The sequence below is a fragment of the Hemiscyllium ocellatum genome, chromosome 30 (assembly GCF_020745735.1).
Source record: "Hemiscyllium ocellatum isolate sHemOce1 chromosome 30, sHemOce1.pat.X.cur, whole genome shotgun sequence".
Lineage (NCBI taxonomy): Eukaryota > Metazoa > Chordata > Chondrichthyes > Orectolobiformes > Hemiscylliidae > Hemiscyllium > Hemiscyllium ocellatum.
Window position 1 is genome coordinate 44,546,222 of NC_083430.1, and position 27,124 is coordinate 44,573,345.

General features: G+C 42.1%; 2 protein-coding genes across 2 annotated transcripts in view; one reads left to right on the forward strand and one right to left on the reverse strand.

Moving 5' to 3' along the window:
- Positions 1 to 16,070, reverse strand: part of LOC132829819 (acid sphingomyelinase-like phosphodiesterase 3b) — a 63,917-nt gene extending 47,847 nt beyond the window's left edge. Inside the window, exons 1-2 of the mRNA XM_060847184.1 lie at positions 15,865 to 16,070; positions 7,004 to 7,101 (exon numbers count right to left, since the gene is read on the reverse strand). Of these exons, the coding sequence (XP_060703167.1) occupies positions 7,004 to 7,101; positions 15,865 to 15,908 (142 nt within the window). The 5' untranslated portion in view covers positions 15,909 to 16,070. The remainder of the gene's footprint in view (positions 1 to 7,003; positions 7,102 to 15,864) is intronic.
- Positions 16,071 to 21,921: 5,851 nt separating this feature from the next.
- rpa2 (replication protein A2) overlaps positions 21,922 to 27,124 on the forward strand; it is a 38,097-nt gene continuing 32,894 nt past the window's right edge. Inside the window, exons 1-3 of the mRNA XM_060847372.1 lie at positions 21,922 to 22,037; positions 23,536 to 23,654; positions 26,501 to 26,602. Coding sequence (XP_060703355.1) covers positions 22,022 to 22,037; positions 23,536 to 23,654; positions 26,501 to 26,602 — 237 coding nt within the window. The 5' untranslated portion in view covers positions 21,922 to 22,021. The remainder of the gene's footprint in view (positions 22,038 to 23,535; positions 23,655 to 26,500; positions 26,603 to 27,124) is intronic.

Here is a 27,124-nt window from a genome sequence, read left to right on the forward strand (position 1 = left end):
TGTGCAGGTTAGGTGAATTGGCCATGCTAAATTGCCCGTAGTGTTAGATGAAGGGGTAAATGTAAGGGAATGGGTCTGGCTGGGTTGCTCTTCGGAGGGTCAGTGTGAACTTGTTGGGCCGAAGGGCCTGTTTCCACACTGTAAGTAATCTAATCTAATCTAATTGTTAGTTGAAAAATTAATCAGGGATAGTCAGCATAGTTTCCTTAAAGGAAGGTCATGTCTTACCCAGTTTGATGAAGTAATAATGAAGGTTGGTGAGGGAAGCATAGTTGATGCTATCTGCATGGATTTTAGTAAGGGATTTAATAAGATTCTACATGGCAAACTGGTCAGAAAAGTAAAATCCCAATGTCCCATAAAGGAATCTGGCACGTTGGACTAAAATTGGCTCAGTGACAGCAAACAAAGGGAGTTGATTTTTTTTTCCAACCGGAAAGTAGTGTCCAATGGTATTTAATGCTGAGTCCCTTGCTGTTTGTGGTAAATATTAGTGACTTAGACATAAATGTGAGAGACATGCTTGGGAAATTTGCAGATGACAAAAAACGTAAGTACAATTGCTAATGAGGAAGATAGCTATCAACTCCAGAACAAAATCAATGCTTTGGTTGAGTGGATGGAAAAATGGTAAATGGAATTCAACCTGGAGAAAATGAGGTAATGAAGTTGGGAAAACAAACACAACATGGGAATATCAATAAATGGGAGGATATTGAGAGGGATAGAAGAAATGAGAGACCTTAGCATGTGTGGCTGCAGGTGAAGGTGACAGGACAGGGAGAGAAGGTGGTAAAGAAAGTATATGGAATGTTTTCCTTTGTTGAATAAAGTATAGAATACAAAGGTAATATAATGTTGAAACTGTATAAGATGCCACAGTTAGAATTTTGTGTGCAGTTCTAGTCATTGCTTTACAGGAAGACATAATTGTTCTAATGAAAGTACAGAGGACTTTTGCAAGAATGTTGCGATGGCTTGAAAATTGCAGCTATAAGGAAAGATTGGATAGGCAAGGGTTGGTTTTCTTAGAACAGAGAAGGCTGAGGAGCAACTTAATTGAGACACAAAAATAATGGGAGGCCCAGATAGAGAATAATCAAGAAAGACTCAGTTACATTACAGGAGACATTAGGGTTATCAAAGGGCATAAATTAAAGGTGATTGGTAAAAGGAATAGAGGACACATGAGGAAAAACATTTCATACAGAAGGAAGTAGCTGCCTGGAATTTACTACCCAGTTTGGTAGCAGAGGCAGAAACTCTTTACACATTTCAAAAAGGTACCTGGATCTCTACCTGAAGCATTGGAACTTGCAAGGCCATTCATCAGGTGCTGGGAGATGGGATTAGAATGGGCAGCTAGATTATTCTTCCACCTGGTGCAGACATAATGAATTGAATGGTCTCTTTCTGTGCAGTAATGGGTTCTTTGGTTTATTGTTGTCTCTTTATGCTTCCTGTCTGTACTCCTTTATAAAACTTATCACCTATGTCATGCTTGCATCTCCAATTCCCTCTCCAACACTCCTCAGGTTAGTAGGTAATAAAATTCCTCTTTTTCTTTAAAGAAAACTTTGCAATTAGCTTCTTCATTTTGATTTAGTTATCCAAATTTTTAATTGATGTTTGACATAATTATGGACTGAATGAAATAAAAATATTTGTTGCGATCAACCAAGGAATTTTTTTTTTAAAAATGGGTCAAATTATTCTTCCTCAGAGTTATAGTTACAGAATCATTCAGTCATACAGCATGGAAACAGACGCTTTCATCCAACTCCTCCTGCCAACCAGATGTTCCAATCTGATCTACTCCCCTTTGCCAGCATTTGACCTACATCCCTCTAAACTATTCCTATTCATGAGCCAATCCAGATGCCTTTTAAGTGTTGTAATTTACCATCTGGTTGCCATTGTAGGGATGCAACTGCGTAATGACCTGAAATGAAAATGGGAAAGATATAGACCAGAAGACCATAAGACATTGGAGCAGAAATTAGGCCATTCAGCCCATCAAGTCTGCTCCACCATTCAATCATGGCTGATACTTTTCTCAATCCCATTCTCCTACTTCCTCCATGTAACCCTCGATCCCCTTGATATGCAAGAACCCATCTATCCAAGTCTTAAATATACTCAATGACCGAATATCTGCTGCCTTCTGTGGCAATGAACTCCAGAGGTTCACCACTCTCTGACTGAAGAAGTTCTTCCTTATTTCTGTTCAAAAAAGGTCTTCCCTTTACTCTAAGTCTGTGCCCTTGGGTCCTCAGCCCTTCTACCAACGGAAGCATCATCCCAACATCTGCTCAGTCCAGCTATTCAGTATTCTGTATGTTTCAATTAGAACCCCCCCCCCCCCAATTCCATTGAGTACAGTACCAGAGTCCTCAAACGTTCCTCATCTGTTAAGCTTTTCAGTCCTGCAACCATTCTTGTTAACCTCCTCTGAACACGATCTCAGGTCAGTACATCCTTCTTAAGATATAGGGCCCAAAACTGCACACAATATTCTAAATGTGATCTGACCAGAGCATCATAGAGCCTCAGAAGTACATCCCTGCTTTTCTATTCAAGTCCTCTCAAAATAAATGCCATTTGCCTTCCTTTCTAAGTGACTCATCCTGCAAGTTTACCTTGACAGAATCCTGGACTAGAACTCCCAAGTCTCTTTGCACTTCTGACTTCTGAATTTTCTTCCCCTTTGGAAAATAGTCCATCCCACTACTCTTCCTACCAAAGTGCATGACCTCATTTTCCCATGTACTCCATCTGCCACTTCCTTGTCCACTCTCCTAAGCTGTCGAAATCCTTCTGCTACCTCCCTGCCTCCTCAAAGCTACCTGTCCCTCTACCTATCTTTGTATCTTCTGCAAACTTAGCCAGTATGTCCGCAGTTCCTTCAAGGAGATTGTTAAAGTATAAAGTGAAAAGTTGTGGTCCCAACACTGAGCCTTGCACCGGCTGCTATCCTGAGAAGGAGCCTTTTCATTGTCTCAGCCTGCTCCTGCCCCACCGAACTCATCTCCCAATACCTCGACACGGTCCTGTCCCCTTTAGTCCAAGAACTCCCCACCTACGTTCGGGACACCACCCACGCCCTCCACCTCCTCCAGGATTTTCGCTTCCCCGGTCCCCAACGCCTTATTTTCACTATGGACATCCAGTCCCTGTACACCTCCATCCCCCATCACGAAGGACTCAAAGCCCTCCGCTTCTTCCTTTCCCGCCGCACCAACCAGTACCCTTCCACTGACACCCTCCTTCGACTGACTGAACTGGTCCTCACCCTGAATAACTTCTCTTTTCAATCCTCCCACTTCCTCCAAACTAAAGGAGTTGCCATGGGCACCCGCATGGGCCCCAGCTATGCCTGCCTCTTCGTAGGATATGTGGAACAGTCCATCTTCCGCAACTACACTGGCACCACCCCCCACCTTTTCCTCCGCTACATCGATGACTGTATCGGCGCTGCCTCGTGCTCCCACGAGGAGGTTGAACAGTTCATCCACTTTACTAACACCTTCCATCCCGACCTGAAATTCACCTGGACTGTCTCAGACTCCTCCCTCCCCTTCCTAGACCTTTCCATTTCTATCTCGGGCGACCGACTCAACACAGACATCTATTATAAACCGACTGACTCCCACAGCTACCTGGACTACACCTCCTCCCACCCTGCCCCCTGTAAAAACGCCATCCCATATTCCCAATTCCTTCGTCTCCGCCGCATCTGCTCCCAGGAGGACCAGTTCCAACACCGCACAGCCCAGATGGCCTCCTTCTTCAAGGACCGCAGATTCCCCCCAGACGTGATCGACGATGCCCTCCACCGCATCTCCTCCACTTCCCGCTCCTCCGCCCTTGAGCCCCGCTCCTCCAACCGCCACCAAGACAGAACCCCACTGGTTCTCACCTACCACCCCACCAACCTGCACATACAACGTATCATCCGCCGCCATTTCCGCCACCTCCAAACGGACCCCACCACCAAGGATATATTTCCCTCCCCTCCCCTATCAGCGTTCCGCAAGGACCACTCCCTTCGTGACTCCCTTGTCAGATCCACACCCCCCACCAACCCAACCTCCACTCCCGGCACCTTCCCCTGCAACCGCAGGAAATGTAAAACTTGCACCCACACCTCCACACTCACTTCCCTCCAAGGCCCCAAGGGATCCTTCCATATCCGCCACAAGTTCACCTGTACCTCCACACACATCATCTATTGCATCCACTGCACCCGATGTGGCCTCCTCTATATTGGTGAGACAGGCCGCTTACTTGCGGAACGCTTCAGAGAACACCTCTGGGCCGCCCGAACCAACCAACCCAATCACCCCGTGGCTCAACACTTTAACTCCCCCTCCCACTCCACCGAGGACATGCAAGTCCTTGGACTCCTCCACCGGCAGAACACAACTACACGACGGCTGGAGGAGGAGGCCTCATCTTCCGCCTGGGAACCCTCCAACCACAAGGTATGAATTCAGATTTCTCCAGCTTCCTCATTTCCCCTCCCCCCACCTTGTCTCAGTCGGTTCCCTCAACTCAGCACCGCCCTCCTAACCTGCAATCCTCTTCCTGACCTCTCCGCCCCCACCCCACTCCGGCCTATCACCCTCACCTTGACCTCCTTCCACCTATCCCACCTCCATCGCCCCTCCCCCTAGTCCCTCCTCCCTACCTTTTATCTCAGCCTGCTTGGCTCTCTCTCTCTTATTCCTGATGAAGGGCTTATGCTCGAAACGTCGAATTCTCTATTCCTGAGATGCTGCCTAACCTGCTGTGCTTTGACCAGCAACACATTTGCAGCTGTGATCTCCAGCATCTGCAGACCTCATTTTTTACTACAAGGAGCCTTTTATCCCCACTCTCTGTTTTCTGCCAGAGAGCCAGCTTCTTTCCATGCTAGCACCTTGCCTCTAATGCCATGGGCTCCTATTTTACTCAGTAGCCTCCTGTGTGGCACCTTGTCAAAGTCCAGGTTGGTAACAGGCTATCCTTGGTCTAACCTGCTGATTACTTCCTCAAAGACTTCTAGAAGATTTGTCAGTCATGACCTCCCTTTGATGAAACCATGCTGATTTAGCCTTATTTTACCATACACTCCCCCAAATATTTAGAAATCTCATCCCTTACAATGGATTCCAGGATCTTACCCATGACCAAGGTTAGGCTAATTGATCTGTAATTTTCCCTTTGCCTTAGTCCCTTGTTAAACAGGGGTGTCATGTTAGGAATTTTGCAGTCATCTGAGACCCTTCCTGATTCTAGCAATTCCTAAAAGATCACCACTAAGGCCTCTCTTCAGCTATCTCCTTTTGAACTCTGGTGTTTAGCCCATCTGGTCAAGGTGAGTTATCCACCTTCAGGCCATTCATTTTTTCTAGCACTTTCTCCTTGGTGATGGCCACCATACTCAGCTCTTCCCCCTCAATCTGTTGAATCTTTGGGACCTTACTTGTGTCTTCCAACGTGAAGACTGAGATGAAGTAATTATTCAGTTCCTGAGCCACTTCCTTGTTCCCCATAATTATCTCTCTCACGTCTTTTTCCAGCTGCCCAATGTCCACATTTGCCTCTCTTTTGCATTTTATATATCTAAAGAAACTCTTATAGTCTTCTTTTATATTACTGGCTAGCTTACCCTGATATTTAATCTTCTCTCTCCTTGTTTCTTTTTTGTTGCCTTCTGTTGGTCATTGTAAGCTTCCCAATCCTTTGGTTTCCCACTGTCCTTTGCCACATTATATGCTTTCTCTTTTGCTTTCATGTTATCCCTTACTTCCCTAGTCAGCCATAGTTGCCTGATCCTCGCTGTACCATGCTTCTCTTTCCTCGGGATGAATCTCTGCTGGATCTCCTGATCTACTCCCAGAAACTCCTGCCATTGCTGTTCTATTGTCTTTCCTGCTAGGCTCCTCTCCCAATCAATTCTACCTAGCTCTTTCCTCATGCCTCTGTAGTTGCCTTTATTTAGCTGTAATACCATTACCTCTGATTCTATTTTCTACTTCTCAAACTGCAGAGTAAATTCAGTCAAATTATGATCACTGCCCTCCTAAGAGTTGCTACACTTTAAGCTCCCTTATCAAGTCTGCCTCATTGCACTACACTAAATCCAGTATTGCCAGTTGATATAGGGCAGAATTATACTTAGAAAGCTGTCATGGACACAACAGATCAAATGGTGATTTATATTATAAGAATTCTGTGATTCAATGACATTGATCTGCTTAAAGAACCACAGTGTATCAAACTCTATGATTTCCTTAAAGGTATCATTAAAAAGTGAAACTTCGTAAGTATCCAATTAAAATATCATCAATCACTTCAACATCCTTGTTGTTAAATTTATGTACAACATTACTGTTTCCAAAGTGGTGGTCCTTCATTCATCCTGCATCAAAAGTTTTGTCAAAACTTTGTCTCTAATGAAGGCAAGTTGCTTTTAAATGGCATATTTAAGCAATGCAAGCCTTCCAGAGAAAAACACATGATAGGTCATCATATTGGTGAATTAAAATTAGAAGTGGGCTTTATTGTCATGTATACTCAAGTACAGAAATACAGGAGCACAATAAAAAGTGCACAAAGTCACCACTCACTGGCACCATCTTAGGTGCAAAAACATGAATTTAAAAAACAATCATCTCAGATACAAAAAAACAGAATTTTTTAAAAAATGCATAAGTACAAAAAACAAGAAGCAAGAAGAAAAGGAAAGCGTTCCAGATCTAAAAGTCTCATTTCCATGAGGTAACCTTACCTCTGTAAGGTAAGTGGGCCTCCCTCCCCAGAGCTTCAAGTCTGAGTGCCACCACAAGTTTTTGGAAATTGTTCCTGCTGCTGCTGCAGGCCCTCAGAACTCGCTCTCGCTGCCGCCACAGGTGAGTAGTTATTCTGGTTGGTGATTTAGTATATTTCAGGTTCGTGCATTTCGGACATTTACCATTAGTGTTCACTCTGCTAATATGAATTTATAGTTGCCACATACCTGGAAAGACCACTTGAATCAACTTGGTTAACTTGCTTATCATCCCCAGGACTGCATCCTCACCAAGTTTCTCATCAGCAACATGAGGAGTGTCATCACTGTATGTTATATGAAGAGCAAAGGAATGAATTTCTTGAACTGTAAGCACACATTTCTTTGATTTGTGCAAGGGATTATAATTACAACAACAGGTGAGCTTAATCTCCTACTGCTCGACAACATTGCCGGAGGAAATTTTGAGCAAGCTCATGATGTACACTAAGATTGAAAGTGGAAGAGGTAGAAATTTGCTACAATAGCCCCTTCACAAAATTCTAAGAAATCACAGGCACTATCATAAGGCACTCATGACTCCTTGCAAAATAAGCCTGAGTAGAACTGAAAAGCAACAACGTGTACATTGAACTTGATTAGACAAAGTAGTCTGTGTCATTCATATTATTATTATATATTACATAATTAAATATTATTCATGTTATTAAAAAAAAATAAAGATAGTGGAGAGGATGCAATAAACAAGAGTTAAGATTATATTTCAGCTGTATAGGGTGGAATTCTTCAGTGTTGAGCCAGAATATTAGGTATATTCAAGGTTGAGATGGAGATTTTTAATCAGTAAAGGAATCAAGGGTTATGGGGAAAGTACAGTAAAGTTGAAGATTATCAGATCAGCCATGATCTCATTGAATGGTGGAGCAGACTCAATGGGCTGAATGGCCTGCTTGAGCTTGTATGTCTTATAGTCTTATCACAAGTGATTAAAATCATAAAGTGGTTTGATAAAGAAGATCAAAAATACATTTTAAAAAAAACAAAAAATAAAGAAAGCCTGTAGCATCTGAAGCAAAACAAAACTAATATTTCAAGTCTGTGATATTTCAAGAGAACTGGAAATAGAAATGAAAGTATTTTTGTATTTCCAACTCACAACTGTTGAGGGTGGTTGAAGACTCTAATATCATACATTTTAGGAGAAGCTATGAGCATACAATTGTGAAATAATTTTGATGATATGCTGATAGGATGAGGTGGAGAGAGCAGAGGTGGTTTGACTGGAGCAGGGAAAATTACGATGTAAAATGCTTTTCTACTGTAGGTAATGTAATTCTCTCCACAGCTACAATCTACAAGGGATGATTGACTCTGTAAAACAGCGCAATGAAATAGGAATTCGGTCATGTATTGATGACCACAAGAGCTATCAGAGAAATATTTTGCGCTTTGTTGATTATTGGAGCCATCACTTTAAACTCCAGTTGATTAATGGACAGAGTGTAGTAGATGAATCTAAAGTAATTGATAGATGAATAGATTCTGCATTCAGAACATGATTCAACCCAACAAAAGAACAGATTGTTGGGCACAACAATATAAAAAGGAATAAACAGGTTAAATAAGCACTCTAGAAAAAAACAAAATGTTTTTCAACAGGTGACAGGAGCCTTTAAAACATTACATTCTGAGGGTTGAGGCAAGCCTTTTCACGTTCATGCACTCCATTCAAGTACTATTAATACATTCTTGAGCAAAGTCTTCCTGCAAATGTTGACATAGTCCTACTGAGTTCCCCTGTTATATTGTTCATACTAACATTTGCAGTAATCATTTCTTATTAAACAACATCTACCAGGAAATACATAAATCTGAAGTGATCAGTGGCCTCATGATATATCCTAATTGTCTTGCTTGGGTACAGAGATCAATGAAGCGTAACATTCAATTTTTGAGGTGGAGAAAACCAGGAGAGATACAAATCATATTTCCTCCTGACTGGCTTGTCTGTGAACCCACATGGTTTCTGCAGCAGTGGATCCAGCAGCATCTGGTTAACGGTCCCCTCAACTAAATTTCACCCTACTTTTGCCACCCATGTTCAAAAACCAATGCTTTAATATTGTACCTAATCATCCTCATGTCATTAGCCACACCAGCTGTTTAAAGAAAATCTTGGCAGACAATTGGAGACATAATAATTTCCACAATTACATTACACTTTACAAAAAGGCACTTGTTATAAGTGAAGAAAGCTTTTCCACGAACGTTTTGATCACCTACTCATCTAGAAGATAGAACATTGAACAGTACAGTACAGTACACGCCCTTCAACCCTCAATGTTCTTCTGGCCTTCTATCCTACTCTAAGATCAGACTAACCTACATACCCTTCATTGTACTATTTTCCATGTGCCTATCCAAGAGTCACTTAAATGTGCCTATGTATCTGATACTATGACCACTCTGGCAGTGCATTACATGCACCCACCACTCTCTGTGTAAAGAACCTACGTCTGACATTTCCCCTAAATCTTCCTCCAATCACCTTAAAATTATGCCTCCTCATGATAGATATTTCCGCCATGTGAAAAAGTCTCTATCAATCCACTCCATCTATGCCTCTCAACAATGTGTACATGTCTATTAAGTCGCCTCTCATCCTTCATCGCTCCAGTGAGAAAAATCCTAGCTTCCTCAACCTTTCTTCTTAAGACATGCCCTCCAGTCCAGGCAGAATCCTGGTAAATCTCTTCTGCACCCTCTCTAAAGCTTCCATATCTTTCTTATAATGAGGTGACCAGAAGTGAACACAGTATTTCAAGTGGGTTCTAACCAGGGCTTTACAGAGCTGCAGCATAACCTAGCAGCTCTTAAACTCAAAACCCTGCTAATGAAAGCCAACACACCATTTGTCTTCTTAACAACCCTATCAACTTGATTGGCAACTTTGAGGGATCTATGGACATGGACCCCAAGATCCCTCTGTTTCTCCACAATGCCAAGAATCCTGATTTTAACCCTGTATTCTGCATTCAAATTCGACCTTCCAAAGTGAATCACTTCACACTTTTCCAGTTTAAACTCCATCTGCCACTTCTCAGTCCAGTTCTGCATCCAGTCAATGTCCCATTGCAACCTACAACAGCTCTCCACACTATCCATAACTCCACCAACGTTTGTGTCATCGACAAATTTACTAACCCACCTTTCCACTTCCTCATCCAAGTCATGTATAAAAATTACAAAGAGCAGAGGTCCCAGAACCAATCCCTGCGAACACCATTGGTCACTGAGCTCCAGGTCGAATACTTTCCATCTACCACCATCTTCTGTCTTCTATGAGCCAGCCAATTCTGTATCCAGATAGCCAGATTTCCCTGTATCTCATGCCTCCTTACTTTCTGAATGAACCTATCATGAGAAACCTTATCAAATGCCTTGCTAAAATCCATGTACACCACATCAACTGTTCTACCTTCACCAACGTGTTTTGTGACATCCTCAAAGAATTCAGTAAGGTCTGTGAGGCATGATCTGCCCTGCTCAAAGCCATGCTGACTATCTCTAATCAAACTATGGTTTTCCAAATAATCATAAATCCTGTTTTTCAGAGTACTCTCCAATACTTTGCCCACCACTGACTTAAGACTGACTGGTCTGTAATTCCCAGGATTATCCCTATTCCCTTTCTTGAACAAAGGAATAACATTTGCCACCCTCCAATCATCTGGCACTACCCCAGAGGATAGTGAGGATGCAAAGGCGCAGCATCTCTCCCCTTGCTTCCTGCAGTAATCGAGGGTATATCCCGTCTGGGAGAAAGTGAGGATTGCAGATGCTGGAGATCAGAGTCAAAAGTTGTGGCGTGGGAAAAGCAGAGCCAGTCAGGCAGCATCCGAGGAGCAGGACTGTCAACATTTCAAGCATAAGCACTTCATCAGGGGTGTGTGGGAAAGGGGGCTGAGAGATAAATGGAAGGGGGTGGGGCTGTGGAGAAGGTAGCTAGTAATGCGACAGGTGAATGAAGGTAGAGGGTGATGGTAATAGGTCGGAGTGGAGGTTGGAGCAGATAGGTGGGAAGCAAGATGGACAGGTAGGAAAGTTCAAGGGGGTGGTGCTGAGTTAGAGGGTTGGATTTGGCATAAGGCAGGGGAAGGGGAGCTGAGGAAACTGGTGAAAGTGACACTGAGTCTGTGTGGTTGGAGAGTCCCAAGGTGGATATGACATGCTCACCTAAGTGTAGAATAGTTTAGGGTTTTTCTTAATCCTACCCACTAAAACCTTTTCATGCCCCCTTCTAGCTCTCCTAGGTACATTCTTCATTTCCTTTCCGGCTACCTTGTAACCCTCTAAAACCCTGCCTGATCCTTACCTCCTCAACCTTAAGTAAGCTTCCTTCTTCCTCTTCACTAGGTGCTCCACATCCCTTGTCATCCAAAGTTCTCTCAACCTATGATCTCTTCTTTGCCTCAGTGGGACAAATCTGTCCAGTACTATCAGCAAGTGATTCTGAAACAACCTCCACATTTCTGTCATGCATTTCCCTGAGAAAACCTGTTCCCAATTTAGGTGCCCCAGTTCCTGCCTAATTGCATTGTAATTCCCCCACCATCAATTAAATACTTTCTCATACCATCTGCCCCTATCTCTCTCCATGAGTATAGTAGAGATCAGAGAGTTGTGATCAGTACCACTGAAATGCTCTCCCACCAAGAGATCTGACATCTGGCATGGTTCGTTGTCAAGCACCAAATCCAATATAGCCTCCCCTGTAGTTAGCCTATCTGCATATTGAGTCAGAAACACCTGACAAAAACTGCTCCATCCTAACTATTTGAACTAAGTTCTAATCAATATTAGGGAAGATAAAGTTACCCATTACAACAGTCCTGTTACTTCCGCACCTTTCCAAAATCTGCCTCCCAATCTGTTCCTCCAGGGCGGGGGAGGGGGGGAGGAGTGGGGCGTTGGGTGCTGTGCATAACTCCCTATAAAGTGACTGCTCCTTTCCTGTTTCTGACTTCCCCCATACTGACTCTGTACATAAATCCTCATCGATGACCTCCCTTTCTGCAGGTGTGATAGTATTCCTGATTAGTAATGCCATTCTTCCACCTTTTTTACCTCCCCCTACATTGCTTTTGAAACATCTGAACCCTGGAACATCCAACAACCATTCATGCCCCTGTGATATCCATGTCTCCATAATGGCCACAACATCATAGTTCTAAGTACTGTTACATGCTCTTGAGTTCGTCACACTTATTCCTGATATTTCTTGTGTGAAAATAGACACACTTCTACCCATCATACTGACTGCACCTTTGCAAGTGCCTATCCATCCTGACAGTCTCTCTGCACGCTGCATTGGGCTGTTCACTACCTATTCAGATCTGTAACTCAGGTTCCCACCCCTTGTCAATCTCATTTAAACCCTCCTGAAGAGTTCTTGCAAGCCTCCCGCTCAGGATATTGGTGCCCCTCCCGTTCAGGTGCAACCCATCCTTCTTGTACAGGTCCCACCTTCCCCAGAAGGTATTCCAAGGATCAACATATCTGAAGTCCTCCCTCCTACCCCAGCCACGTGTTCATCTGCACTGGCTCTCTATTCCTAGCGGCACTAGCCTCCAGCACCGGCACCAATCCTGAGATTACTACTCCGCTCGTCCTGACTTCTAGATTCCAACCTAACTCTCTATATTCTCTTTTCAGGTCCTCCTCCCTTTCCTTACTTATGTCACTAATATCAATGTGTACCGTGACTTTTGGCTGCAGTCCCTCCCCTTATGAATCCTGTGGACTCAGTCTGACACATCCCTGACCCTGACACCCAGGAAGCAACACACCATCCAGGAGTCTCACTCATGACCACAGAATCTTCTGTCTGTTCCTCACATAATTGAATGTCCTATTACTAGCACTTTCCCATTCTCCCCTCTTTCCCTCTGAGCCACAGAGACAGGCTCAATGCCAAAAACCTGGCTGCTGTGGCTTTCCCCTGGTAGGCTGCTCGCCCAACAATACTCAAAATGGTATACAGTAGTTCCCTCTTAACCACAGGGGATACATTCCAGGACCTACCGCGTATGTTAAAAACTGCGGATAGAAGCTAACCCATTCATTTAAATGGGAAATTTACCTTCCCAGTAGCCCCCGGTCCATGTTTCTGGAATGTTCCGTGTAATATGCTTGGGCTGTGGTAAATCGCAGATAACTGAAACTGCGGAAATCGATTCCATTGATACAGCCGTCACTCTGTACTTATTATTGAGGGAAACAGCCCTAGGAGTCCCTGCACTTCTGCATATTTCCTTTCCCTCTCCTGACGGTCACCCAGATACCTTTATCCCGTAAATTAAGTGTGACTACCTCTCTATAACTCCTCCCTATCACCCCCTCAGCCTCCCGAATGATCCAAAGTTCATCCAGCTCTAGCGCCAGTTCCCTAATGCAGTCTGTGAGGAGCTGGATTTAGGTGAATTTCTCCCAGGTGAAGTCAGCAGGAACACAATGGTGACTCTTACCTCCCACAACCTGCAAGAGGAGAATGCAACTGCCCAAGCTTCCATCCCTTCTGCTCTAAAGAGATTGAATACATGGAAAAAAGGTCTTATCTTATCTACTTATGTTGTAGGATACTTCCAAGGCATCCTTCACTACCTTCTTTACACAGTTATTCATCATGTACATTGACAGTGAGTGTTTCCAAAACCTATTCAATTATGGAAGCATCAGCCTACCCAAATTTAACCCTTTGAGGTTTTTCCAATAAGGGAAGTCTGATGGATGACCATGTTGTCCACATCTTCAGTTACCTTGGTCTGAAACTCTACAATTCCCTCTTTGCATCTCTCCCCTCCCTTTCCTCCTTTGAGATGCTCCATGAAATCTACCTCTTTGACTAAGAGTTGGGCAGTCTGTCCTAACAGTGTCTCCTGTGGCATGGTGTCAGATTCTGCTTCAAAAAATTGATGTGAAGCACATTGGAACATTTCATTAAATTAAACTACACCAGAAAAATACACATAGTTGTAGTTGCAACACAGTCTTGGGATTTGAGAGATCTTGTTCATGGTCTATGAAAAACCTTCTATTTCAATAAAATATTCAGTACAATTAATTTGATGTTCTTGATCATAATATAATTTACTAAAGACGTTGAAATGGGATAGAGAAAGACTACCAACACAAACATTTTAAAAACATTTTCATGGTAAAAAATGTTTTAGTGAAAAAAATTTTCAAAATAAATTATATAATAAAATAACTCCTTTTAACTGACAACATTATATAGGTTCTTGGGGATCAAGGGTTACAGGGAGAAAACAGGAGAATGGGGATTCGAACCGTATCAGCCATGATTAAATGGTGGAGCAGACTTGATGGGCTGAATTTCTGCTCCTATGTCTTATGGCCTCAGCTACTACCTGGAGCTATTTGGAATGTTTTTACCAATTTAAGCTCTTTCAAGCCTGTTATTGCTCAACCGAAGCATTCCCATCCAGCCCCGACTTCCTCGCTGAGATGTGGCAGTGATTAAAGTGAAGTAGTCCAGCTGGTAAGGGAGTGAACTGAAAATGTGTTGCTGGAAAAGCGCAGCAGGTCAGGCAGCATCCAAGGAGCAGGAGAGAGAGAGCTGAAAATATGTTGCTGGAAAAGCGCAGCAGATCAGGCAGCATCCATGCCCGAAATGTCGACTCTCCTGCTCCTTGGATGCTGCCTGACCTGCTGCACTTTTCCAGCAACACATTTTCAGCTCTGATCTCCAGCATCTGCAGTCCTCACTTTCTCCTGGTAAGGGAGTGAGCAAACTGAGCTCAGTGATTCACTGCAGGTCTCCTTAAACACAGTAGCAAGTGAATTACCAAGAATCTCATTTCTTCAGGACTTGAGTTTTAAGTGATCTTAGTCAGTACATCAATAATTTGAAAGGTCAGGATGAAATCCTTTAAACTCGACGTAATCGACCTTCTTTGGTGCTTTGACCTTGCAAGTACCTTATAATGAGTAGCCTACCCTGACCTGGAAAAATATGTGGCATGTTTTAATAAAAACATTAATAAGAAAGTAATACAAGATTTTTTTCAGCAATGTTATAAACATTTGATCCATCAACTACAGTCCCTTCATGATAGAAGAGAGGGATATTTACCCAGTTCAGGAGTCTCGAACCAGGGGCCATTATCTCTAAATAAGGGGAGAGGTGTAGTATAAAGGTGAAGTGAAATTTCAGAGGATGGTAAACCTTTAAACTAGGGAGTTATAGACACTCAGTCATTGGGAATGCTGAAGATGGAGATGGATTAAGAGATAGTGTGGGAACTAAAGGAGAAGATGAGACAGATGGTGCGGAATGGTTTACACCTGCCCCAATTCTGATGATCTTTATTTGCTGGGAAAATATATCATGGGTTAAAGAAACCCTAACCATGTCTTCTGAAACAATCAAAGAGTTAACATGAATGTTAATTGTTTACCAAAGTCTGATAGTCTAGTTAACTGTTTTTTACTATGGGTACTTTCTGTCCCTCTCATGTCTCTCCTTTATGACTGTGGATCTGTGGTTCTCTATCTCTCTATACATCTATGATTCTCTCTGTCTTTCAGTCCTATTATGTATCTGTGATCTCTGTGACTGTGCATCTGAAGCTCGCTCCCTCTGTCTCAGTCCTTATATAGATGTGATCTCTCTCTCTCTCTGTCTCTCCATATGTATCTGTGATTCTGTGGAATGAATTTCCTGAGAAAATGGTGGATATGGGTACAATTGCAATATTTAAGACATTTGAATAGATACATGAATAGGAAAGGTTTGGAGAAATATGGGCCAGGAACAGGTAGGTGGGACTAGTTCAGTTCGGGAATATGTTCGGCATGTAATGGTTGGACCGAAGGATCTGTTTCCGTGCTGTATGACTATTAATGATCATGTCACCTATAGCTGGCATTATCATGATAGAAACTTAAACTATTCTTCTCCCTATAAAAAACAGCAACCTTTGGTCCCTATTAGGACAATCTTAATTGGTTTATTTTGCAATCTATTTGCTTTCTTTTGATTTTCACTGCAAGTTCCAAACATTTACCCAGTCCAAAGAATGAAGTCTGGCTCAGGGTGAAAGGTTTTCATTTTATGAAGTGTCAGATTGATGAGGTCCCAATTGGAGTCACATAGGTAGCTGCCCCACTTCCCTGGGTTTAGTACAGGTTTCGAAGATGAAGGACACACAGTGTTTGGATTCACTGTCACTTTATAATCAGGGTCCCAGTGAAGATCTGTGATGTGCCAAAAGTGACCTGGCAAAAATAAACATTTAGATATTTTTAATTAACCTGTTCAGACATGTTATGACACCAATCTAAGGCAGGTGGTACTAGCCCACACCATCTGCACCAGACGTTGAAATACCACCACTGTGCCTTAAGACCCAAAGACAAACAATTCCAACAGATTAAAATACACTTTATGCTTTCTCATCCCATGGTCTATCTAAACTACAGCAGTTACAAAACAGACCTAATCTACACATTTTGTCACAGTTTGCATATTTAAACATTTTCCAATTAAAGTGAAACTAATGTCATCTTTAAAAGGTGGAGAGGTTCTTTTAACCAAATCCTTTTCAATTCCTGATCCATGGGACTTTCTGAGGAGTGGCAACCTCATGCAGAGTGGGGCCGGGGCCGGACTGACCTGGATAGTGGGGTGCAATCTCACAGATGAGTTGAGTCAGTTGTGGCAGTGGGTGGTGGGTTGCTGTGAGTTTTGGGAGGGCTGGGGTATAGGGGTCAGATTCTATAGGAGGCAGGGCAGTAGGGACAAGTCCGGCCTTGTTCATGCTTGTCTTAAAAGGGAACCCTCTTAGTTTTAACTTTAGCCTCCAGTCTAATATCCCCCTGAAGAGGAAACATTCTTCTGCTATCCACTCTATTGAGTCCCTTTAGCATCTTTTATATTTTAGTAAGATCATCTCTCTTTCTTCTAATCGCCAATGAATACAGGCACAAACAGTTCACCTTTCTTCATAAAATAAGCCCCTCATTCCAGGAAGGAGTTGAGTGAACCTTCTCTTAACTACTTCTAACACAATTACATCATTTTACAAATAAGGAGACCAAAACTATACAAAATATCTTCCAGATGGGATCTGACTAAGATCTTATACTGCTGCAGTAAGACTTCCCTATTATATTCCAATTTCCTTGCAATAAACACCAACTATTTCTCTTCCTGATCACTTGCTGGACCTGTATGCTAATGGTTGTATTAGGTAAGATCCTGAAAAAATTAATGTGGGAGACTGCGTTAGACTCCACCCAATATGATGATGTGACAGTCTGGGGTGGGAAAATGGGGATAATAGCTTTGGGCATTGAAGGGGACAAAAGTGTCACCTGTCTCCCAATAGTCTTAGCAACAATGTTTAGCTAGCAAATGTAACTTGTACCTCACTGAAATCAATAAACTGCAAGTGTTAAAATAAGAACCACTTCTTGTTAGGACTCTGAGATAACTGCACAGAGGCGGATATCCTGTCACAAAATCAGCCTTTATTTACTTGAGCATAGTACGCTGACTGTAGCCAGCCAGCTCAGAGTCAGTCCCCTCAATGGAGGAGATTTAAAATCCCCTGCTTATATTGGTTGGCCAGGGCATCCTGACTGACCCAGGTTAATAATGCCAATCAAGGATCTCATAGTCAATGAGATCCACTTGGTTCCAAACACCACAGACTCACACATAGTTATCTCTCCAGTATTGTAAACTGAATAGGCTCTCAGAATCAGTCAAGGAAAGAGGAATGGTAGTAGCATCCTTCTCCCTATAAATACCAGACTCAAGTTTTGTCATCCATGTACCACAATGTTGCACTTTAGCTCTGTCCTGCTGTTGGCAGATAGCTCCCTGGTATGTCAGTACCTTCACCTCTATGTGTGACGCTGAAGGTACATCAAAGGTGACATTTGAAATGAAAATCCTAATCTAGCTCTTGAATGAGACGACAACAAGCTTGTTAATGGCCTTAAGTGGCCGTTTATTAAGTTTCAGTGAGTTGCTTCTGTCACCACCTTCCAAATTTTGAGTAGCTAATCTTGCTTTAGGAAACCTGTGTGTCAAGCTACGAAATGTGTTTCAGAGATTGCCTGCCTTTTGAAATAATCCAGAATTCCACCCAGGACAGGATTTAACACAACATTAAAGCTCTCTGGCAGTAGCTGATTTGCACAAATGTGAATAATGATGACCTTTGAACTTGCAATACGGTAACTCAATTATGTGCGTATGTATGTGGATATACTTGCAATTATAAATCAAGGCATTTAATGTAAAAGCAAAAACATAATGGTAAATATATATTGCTCACTGTTCTGGCCTCAGTCACAATAGCAACTTAGTTTCATACAACATCATTCATGAAGCTTAAACAGAGGCTGACCGTTGTACCATGATCAAACAGACAGTTCAGTCGTTAACCACTCACATGACATTTTCATCTCCAATTGAATTAAGTAATATAAAACTAATCAGACCTTACCTCCCTGGCTGAAAATGATCCCACAGTTAGTAACAAAGAGAAGAAAGCCCAGAAGTAGCATTGTTACTAGAGCAGTGTGTGCACTGTTACTGATCACTCGATTGAATTAATGGCCAAAGTTCCAGAGTTTAAAGTTTTATTACGGCCTAAATGAAAGAACTTTGAATGACAACCAAACTCCTGTTCCAAAAGTCGCACATACCTTGTAAAACCTCAAGATAAAACATCTGTAACTTATTTCCCTTCACATATCTCCTTATGCCAGCAGAAATTAATCTAGCTCGTCGCCCAGGTTGTTTCCCACTGATTACCTGCTGCATTGCCACTCAAAGCTTTACTGCTAGAGCACAACTGTAGCTCGGTGGTCACAGACTTGCTTCTTTAAAAGAAAGTTATAAGTTCAAATCCCAGCCCTGACAGTTCAGCACAAAGAGTGATGCTCCATGTAGTACTGACAGAAGTGCCATAGTTCAGGCGAGGTGTTAAATCGAAACTCCATCTGTGTGCTAGGGTGGGTCTAAAATACCCCATGGAATAATTTTGAAGTGAAGCATGGGACTTATCCCTAGTGCCCTGATCAAATCTAATCTTCAACAATGTCACGGACATAGATTATCAGGTCATTTCACCTTGCCGTATTTCTTACCTAACCAGTTGCGATGGAAAGGTAGTCCACTACAAGTAGAACAGTTCTCTGAAATAGTGCTCCGCAAAGACCTAGATGTCTTTGAACACAAATATTGAAAATGTCACTTATTCAAGTTTTTAAATTGAGATGTATTTTGTAAAAGCAAAGAGATAGTGGTTGAAATTTAGAAAACATTGATCAACAACAACAGAAACATATACTAATGGAGCACTCTATAATGTAACTAAATGTCCCAAGGTGTCTCACAGATTGTGAAATGAAATATGATACTGAGCCATGAAAGGAGATTATAGCTCAATGAACAAACACTTGGTCAAGGAGAGAGGAACCGGAGGTACATTCTGCATAATTCTATGCAACACACTTCTGGGAAAAAAATTAAACTGTTGTGAAAAAAATAAACAGCAATCAGGGAAGAGGGATGTCAGTTCTGAGGAATTATTTGAAAAGTTGGATCTATTTTTCTTGGACCATTGGAGATTTTCAAGAGGTTTTGAGTTTATAGAAAAGAATCTTCCTTTCTAGGGGGAAACAAGGAAACATTCCCTCTTTGAGTTCTGAAATCTGGAATGCTCAACTGGAAAAGGTGACAGGAACAGGTCAGAAGTGGGGATGTATGCCAATGATTGCACAATGCTCAGCACCATGTGCACCTTCTCAGATACTGAAATAGTCCATGCTCAAATGCAATAACATCTGGACAATATCCAGGCTTGGACTGACAAGTGCAAATAACATTTGTGCTATAAAAATGCCAGGCACCATCTCTAATAAGAGACAATCTAACCACTGTCTGTACATATTCAGTGGTGCTACCATTATTGATTCCCGTACTACCAATGTCTTTGCGGCTACTGTGGAACGTGATCAAAGAACGAACAAAATCGGTGAGTGGTAAAAATAGTCTCCTTTATTCAGCAACTGCAACAGCACAAGTTTGAGGCAGCAATAGAATCCCTAAATACAGTTCTTATAAGAGCCCTTTTATACACAGTTCTTACATATATTAAAATTCGATTACTATGGTGTTATACTGTTTTATATATGGCACACAAAGGTTTGAAGGGCTTCTGTCCAGGGAGACTCAAAACAGGTCAAAATATGTACTAAGTGCTGGCTGCTACTTCTGATGAGATTAAGAGTGTCCGTCTGGTCTGCTTGCATAATTAAAAGGTCATGATTTGGAGGAGCTGGTATTGGACTGGGGTGGACAAAGTTAAAAATAACATAACACCAGCTTATTGTCAAACAGGTTTATTTGGAAGCACTAGCTTTCGGAGTGTTGCTTCTTCATTAGATGGTTGTGAAGCAGGTCCATAAGACACAGAATTTATAGCAAAAGATTACAGTCTCATGTATATATGTGTGTGTATATATAAATTCTGTCTTCTGCTTCACAACCACCTGATGAAGAAGCAGCACTTCAAAAGCTAGTGCTTCCAAATAAACCAAGAGTGTTACCTCCCAGTCAGGGAACACTTCATCGATCTGGGACATTCGGCCTCGGACCTTCGGGTGACCATCCTCGAAGGCAGACTTCGGGACAGGCAGCAATGCAAAGTGGCCGAGCAGAGGTTGATAGCCAAGTTCGGTGACCATGAGGATGGACTCAAACGGGACCTTGGGTTCATGTCACACTACAGGTGACCCCAATGCTCACACACGTGCACACAGGCGTGCACACACACACTCCTATGGACCCATACACTCTTCAAAGTTTGTGAGAAGATTTGTAGCTCAGGTGCTCGTTGTTGTGGTTCTGTTCACTGAGCTGGGAATTTGTGTTTCGTCCCCTGTCTAGGTGACATCCTTAGTGCTTGGGAGCCTCCTGTGAAGCGCTTCTGTGATGTTTCCTCCGGCATTTATAGTGATTTGTATCTGCCGCTTCCAGTTGTCAGTTCCAGCTGTCCGCTGCAGTGGCTGGTATATTGGGTCCAGGTCGATGTGCTTATTGATTGAATCTGTGGATGAATGCCATGCCTCTAGGAATTTCCTGGCTGTTCTCTGTTTGGCTTGTCCTATAATAGTAGTGTTGTCCCAGTTGAACTCATGTTGCTTGTCATCTGAGTGTGTGGCTACTAAGGATAGCTGACATATGAACGTCCCATATTTAAGAACCTACCTCCAGCTTCCCATTTTTAAATATTATTTTTCAAAATCTGAATTATGTACAATGTTTTGTCAACGAATGGTGGACTGATTAGCCTGTATCTGTTCCAACTTACACACAAATTCGGCTTATGAACAGACGCCTGGAAGAAGAACACCTCATCTTCCGCCTGGGAACACTTCAACCCCAGGTCATCAATGTGGACTTCAACAGTTTCCTCATTTCCCCTTCCCCCACCTCACCCTAGTTTCAAACTTCCAGCTCAGCACTGTCCCCATGACTTGTCCGGACTTGGGATTCTGGATCAGTGGTGCTGGAAGAGCACAGCAGTTCAGGCAGCATCCAGAGTGCAGCGAAATCGACGTTTCGGGTAAAAGCCTTGTCCGGACTTGTCCTACCTGCCTATCTCCTTTTCCACCTATTCACTCCACCCTCTCCTCCCTGACCTATCACCTTCATCCCCTCCCCCACTCACCTATTGTACTCTATGCTACTTTCTCCCCATCCCCACCCTCATCTAGCTTATCTCTCCACGCTTCAGGTTCTCTGCCTTGATGAAGGGCTTTTGCCCGAAACGTCAATTTCGCTGCTCCTCGGATGCTGCCTGAATTGCTGTGCTTTTCCAGCACCACTGATCCAGAATCTGGTTTCCAGCATCTGCAGTCATTGTTTTGAACTCGTGGAAAAGAAGCAGGAACTGAGCAAGAGCTTTGCCAGTAACAAAAATGGCAGCGGCCGTCAGAGCTTCACCATTACAAACCAATCACGGGTCAGGTGAAGAAGGGGGTGGGAAAACCCTCGACACGAGCCGGACTCCCTGGCAACGATTGGGCGAGGAATTTGAATATCGAGGCCTGTGAGTGGTCGGCTGCTGCACGCGACCTGTTTGGCGCGCTTTGTCCGGTCCAAGCGGGCTTTCGTCCGTTAAACGGTCGCGGGAAGGGACGATGTGGAACAATCCGGGTGAGAGGGTGCCCGGGGAAAAGCCGCGGCTCGCAAGAACGGTTCTCGGAAGGTGGATGCGCCCCGAATGGAGCGGAGGCTTGCCTGCAGCTTCTGGCTCTCCAGTTCTCATGCGTTTCCAATCCCCACTCTTATTCCGCGGCTTTAACGGATTAAAATAAATCGAAAGTGTATTTTGTGGAGGGGAGGAAGGAGGTTTATGAAGCCGGAGGGGAGCAAGTGTGTCAGGGTATACGGATGGGTAGGGAGAGTAGAATAGGGTATTGAGGCCTCACTACGTTTATAAATACTCTAGCTGTAATTCTTTAACTGACCTGTTCTTTTGTTAGGAAAAAGAAATATAATTTTAGAAGTAATATGTTGTAAAATATAATATTATATGTTGTTACATATAATATTATGTAACTGAATGTGTGATCGGAATTCTTTTGCCTGTGGTTTAGTTTAGATTACTTACAGTGTGGAAACAGGTCCTTCAGCCCAACAAGTCCACACCGACCCGTACCCCTAACCTAACACTATGGGCAATTTAGCATGGCCAATTCACCTGACCTGTACATCTTTTGGACTGTGGGAGGAAACCGGAGCACCCGGAGGAAACCCACGCAGACACGGGGAGAACGTGCAAACTCCACGCAGTCAGTCGCCTGAGTTGGGAATTGAACCCAGGTCCCTGGCGTTGTGAGGCAACAGTGCTAACCACTGTGCTGCCGTGCTGCCCCATTTTCTGTCTCATGTCAGCGTGGGTAGCCCTTTGGGGAATGGACTTCTCATGAATGACCAAGGCACTGAAATGTTAACTTTTCTCGCTCCACTAGTGCTGCCAGATTGGCAACATCTTTAAGGTAGAAGGAGGAGGTCAAGAGTTTAAGGGAGGAAATTTTAACACTTAAGAATCAGTGGCTGAAAGGCTAGCCATCAGTGAGGGAGTAATTCAAATACTTAAAAGGCAAGAATTAGGTGAGTTCAGATATCTGAGGGTAGCAGAGATATTAGATGGTGTGAGGAGGCCAGGGAGTGTTTGGACCATCTGAGCAGAATGGGAAATACTATTTAAAATTGTTAAAATGTGGCACTGGAAAAAGTATATCAGGTCAGACAGCATCTGATGAGCAAGAGAGTTGACTTTTCAGACATACCCCTTCTTTGATGCCATGTGTTATCAAGATTTGGAGATGCCGGTGTTGGACTGGGGTGTACAAAGTTAAAAATCTCTCAACACCAGGTTCTCGTCCAACAGTTTTAATTGGAAGCACTAGCTTTTGGAGTGCTGCTCTTTCATTAGGTGGTTGTGGTGGAGTGGCGCTCTGAAAGCTAGTGCTTCCAATTAAACCTGTTGCATTATAACCTGGTGTTATGTTATCAACTCTGACTCTCTAGCGTCTACAGTCATCACTTTCTCTGAAATACTCATTAGAAATAGATGAAAATTAGTTTATGAAGTTGTAAATGTATCTTTGGTTTGATGCTGGAACTGATCACCAATACTATTTTCTAGGTTCTTTTAGTGGAGGTTATGGAGGATTTGGAGATACTGGTGCTGGAGGTGGGGGCTACTTGCAGTCACCTGGTGGGTTTGGCTCACCAGCTGGAGCCAGCCAAAGTGACAGAAAAACGGTAAGTACAGTATTTAAAAGATAGAAAATGAGAGCAGGAGTAGACCATTTGACCTGCTGAGTACTGTCTATCATTCAATGATCATGACTAAACCCTTAGTCCAGTACTCTTACTTTCTTTGTATACCCCTTGACACCTTTTAGCCTCTAGAAATCTATTTATTTCTTAAATACTTCCAGTGACCAAATCGTCACAGCTTTCTGAGAGAATTTTGCAGGGCACTGCCATTTGAGTGAAAAAATGTCTCCTGATATCAGTTGGAAATGGTCACCCTGTATCCTGAGACTGTAGTGTCTTGTTCTGGGACCCCCATCTAGGGAACCAACATCTCTACATTCAGTCTCTCTGGACCAGTCAGAATTTAGTTTGAAGGGTTGAAGACCTGAGCTATACGGAGAGGCTGAATAGACTGTGATTGTTTTCTCTGGAACGTCTGAAGCTGAAGGGTAATATTATAGAGATTTATAAAATTGTAAGAGGCATAGGTAGGGGAAATAGACAAGATCTTTTCCCTGGGGTGGGGGAGTACAGATCCAGAGGGCATCAGTTTCAGGGGAGGGAGGGAAATTTAAAAAGGACCTAAGGGCAACATTTTCACACTGAGGGTAGTGTGTGTATGGAATGAGCTTCCAGAGGAAGTGGAGGTTGGTACAGTTACAACACTTAAAAGGTATCTGGATGGATCTACGAATAGAAAGGGTTTATGGGCCAAGTGCTGGCAAATCGTACTTGATTAAGTTAGGATATCTGGTCACCGTGGGTGAGTTGGACCATGTTGTTCATCTTTGACCCTAATAACTCCTGCTCCTTCCCATTTCCCATGTCCCTTTTTATTTTAAAACTCCAATGAATCAGTTGACATAATCACTCCTCACATGACATTCTCAAGTCATTTGAAAATCAAATCTACCTCATCCACTGGATCTCCTCCTTTTAGATTAGATTAGATTACTTAGTGTATTAGATACTTGTTTTGACTTTGTGTAATCTTTTTGGTATTTTTCATTCTTTATGATGGATGCCAGCACTTTCCCTACTACTGATAGGCTAACCTGTCTGTTATTCCTGGTTTTGCCCTTTCTCCTTTTTAAAATAATGAAGCTACATCTGCCACTCTTCAGTCTGTTAGGACTGTTCCAAAATCTATTGAATTTTGTAAGACCTGCTATTTCCAAGTCCACCTCATTTAGTACGCTAGGATGTACATTATCAGGCCCTCTGATATCAATTTTGAATTCTATTAATTTCCACATTTTTTATGTCAATAGTAATTTCTTACAATTCTTCCTCCCCACTAGCCCCTAACATCTCTGGAAAGTTATTTTCTTGTCTTCCGTGAAGATCCAACTAACATAATTCTGTTATTGCTTTGCCGTTTTTTAAAAATTCTGTCTATATGGTGCCTATGTATCTTTTTTGGAAGAACCTACTTTATAAAAGCATTGTCTGCTTTATGTAAGATGAACATTTATTCTTGTGCTCTGTTTGTCCCCACTTGATTAACCTCTTGACTTTCCTTTGCTGAATTCTAGCCTGCTCTCAGTCCTCAGGCTTGCTACTTTTTCGAACAACTTTTTATGACTCTTGTTTGGATCTAATGCTATCTTTAATTTATTTTGTTGGCCATGGCTGGCCTGATTTTCCTATTATGTTCTTTCACACGAAAGGAATGTTGTAATTTATGCATTTTTTTTCCTTGCATATTAGCAATTGCCTATTATTGTCATGCCTTTTTACTCAAAACTACTCAATCTATTGTAGCTAATTCACCCCTCATATCTTTGTAGTTTCCCTTGTTTCTATTTAGGACCTGAGTTTCAGATTGGACTACTTCACTTTCTGTGCCACTTAGCACTATAGTTCTGCTTGTGGGGTGCAATATAAATTTGGGTGTCAAGTGCATATTATTTTACCTAGAACTTCATAAAAATTGGTATTGGTCTTGTTTAAACTACCAGTGGTAAGTTTGTAGTATGCTGTATTTTTATATCTATATTTGCAATCTGATTTGAGCTGGTTCATCTGATCAAAAAATGCTAGAAATTTATAAATCTCTACCAGTTTGTAAATGCTTCCTTGATTTTGTTGAAGAACAGTAACTGCTGTGTCCAGAAAGTGTAGGAGGCTTTGTGAAAGTGATAAGTGCAGTATACTTTTACGCTTTGAAATTTTAAGCTTTAAAATTATTCAAATGGAAACATTCTGAAAGGGTGACACCAGCATTATTGTCACAGTTTAAGTTTGTTTATTGGATTTTCAGAAGCAGTCAGTAAGAATGTTAATTTATTTTACACCATTTGGCTACTCTGACCTGTTGCAATATCAGAGTTATAATGCCCTCAGAGTACACATTATTCTGTAATACAATTCAGCAATCAAAACACTCGCTATATCATGATTCAAGTAGGAGAAAATGAGGACCACAGATGTTAGAGATCAGAATCGAAAATCCTGATGAAGAGCTTGTGCTCGAAATTTTAACTATCCTCTGATATTGCCTGACAAGCTGTGCTTTTCCAGCATCACACTTTTTTTAACTTTAAACGTGATTAAGTGGCAAATGAATGCAATTTAGACAAGATATGACCACATTCCTGTTTCCATTTTGCATTGCCATTTATTGCTAAGCCCTGTAATATTGTAAGTAAAAGCTTAGAACCACCTTCTGATCAATCCATTATTGTAACAAGAGATGTAGCAGTAATTAAAATACAATTTTAATATCTTAAAACTTTGTGGGCAGAGACATAGTCTATAAATTTTATACTTTTGTAATTGAACCAGTTCTCTGTTTCTGTAAACATATTTGAGATCTGCTGAATTAACATTGTTCATTCTTCTATCAGAGGTCACGGGCCCAGCAAATAGTTCCTTGTACGGTGTCACAGCTAATGTCTGCTATTCAAACAGAAGAGATTTTCAGGATTGGAGAGGTGGAATTATCTCAGGTGTGTGCAAAGTTTCTAACTAATGAATATTCCAAATTCAGCAATATGATTTCAGATTTATCAGTGAACACCATTTATTTTCATGACTTAATTTAAGGGATACATATCTTAATGTCTATTTTAGATATATTTAAGGACATAAAGATTTTTTTAAAATCCTGAAACAGTCTCACTTTCCTGCTTCCCTTTTTAAAGGAGTTGATGTCGGGGGCGGGGGATGTGATAAGCAGTCATTAGCTGAGTGTGAATTAATTTTATTTTTAACTTCAGTGATAATATAACATTATAATGTGTAATTGCCAAATTTGGACTACTTTTTGCTTGCTAATCCATTTTGAAAGACTGTATTCATGATTCCTTTCTCTTGAGGTTTAATCTGATAAATATTTCTAGTATAGAACTTGTGTTGCTAAAAAATGACACTTTGACAAAGTTTTTCATCTTGTAAATTGTCCTGGAATATGCAAGAGAAAGCACTTATACTGTATTGAGAACAGGGTGTTTTTTTTTTAAATCATTTGT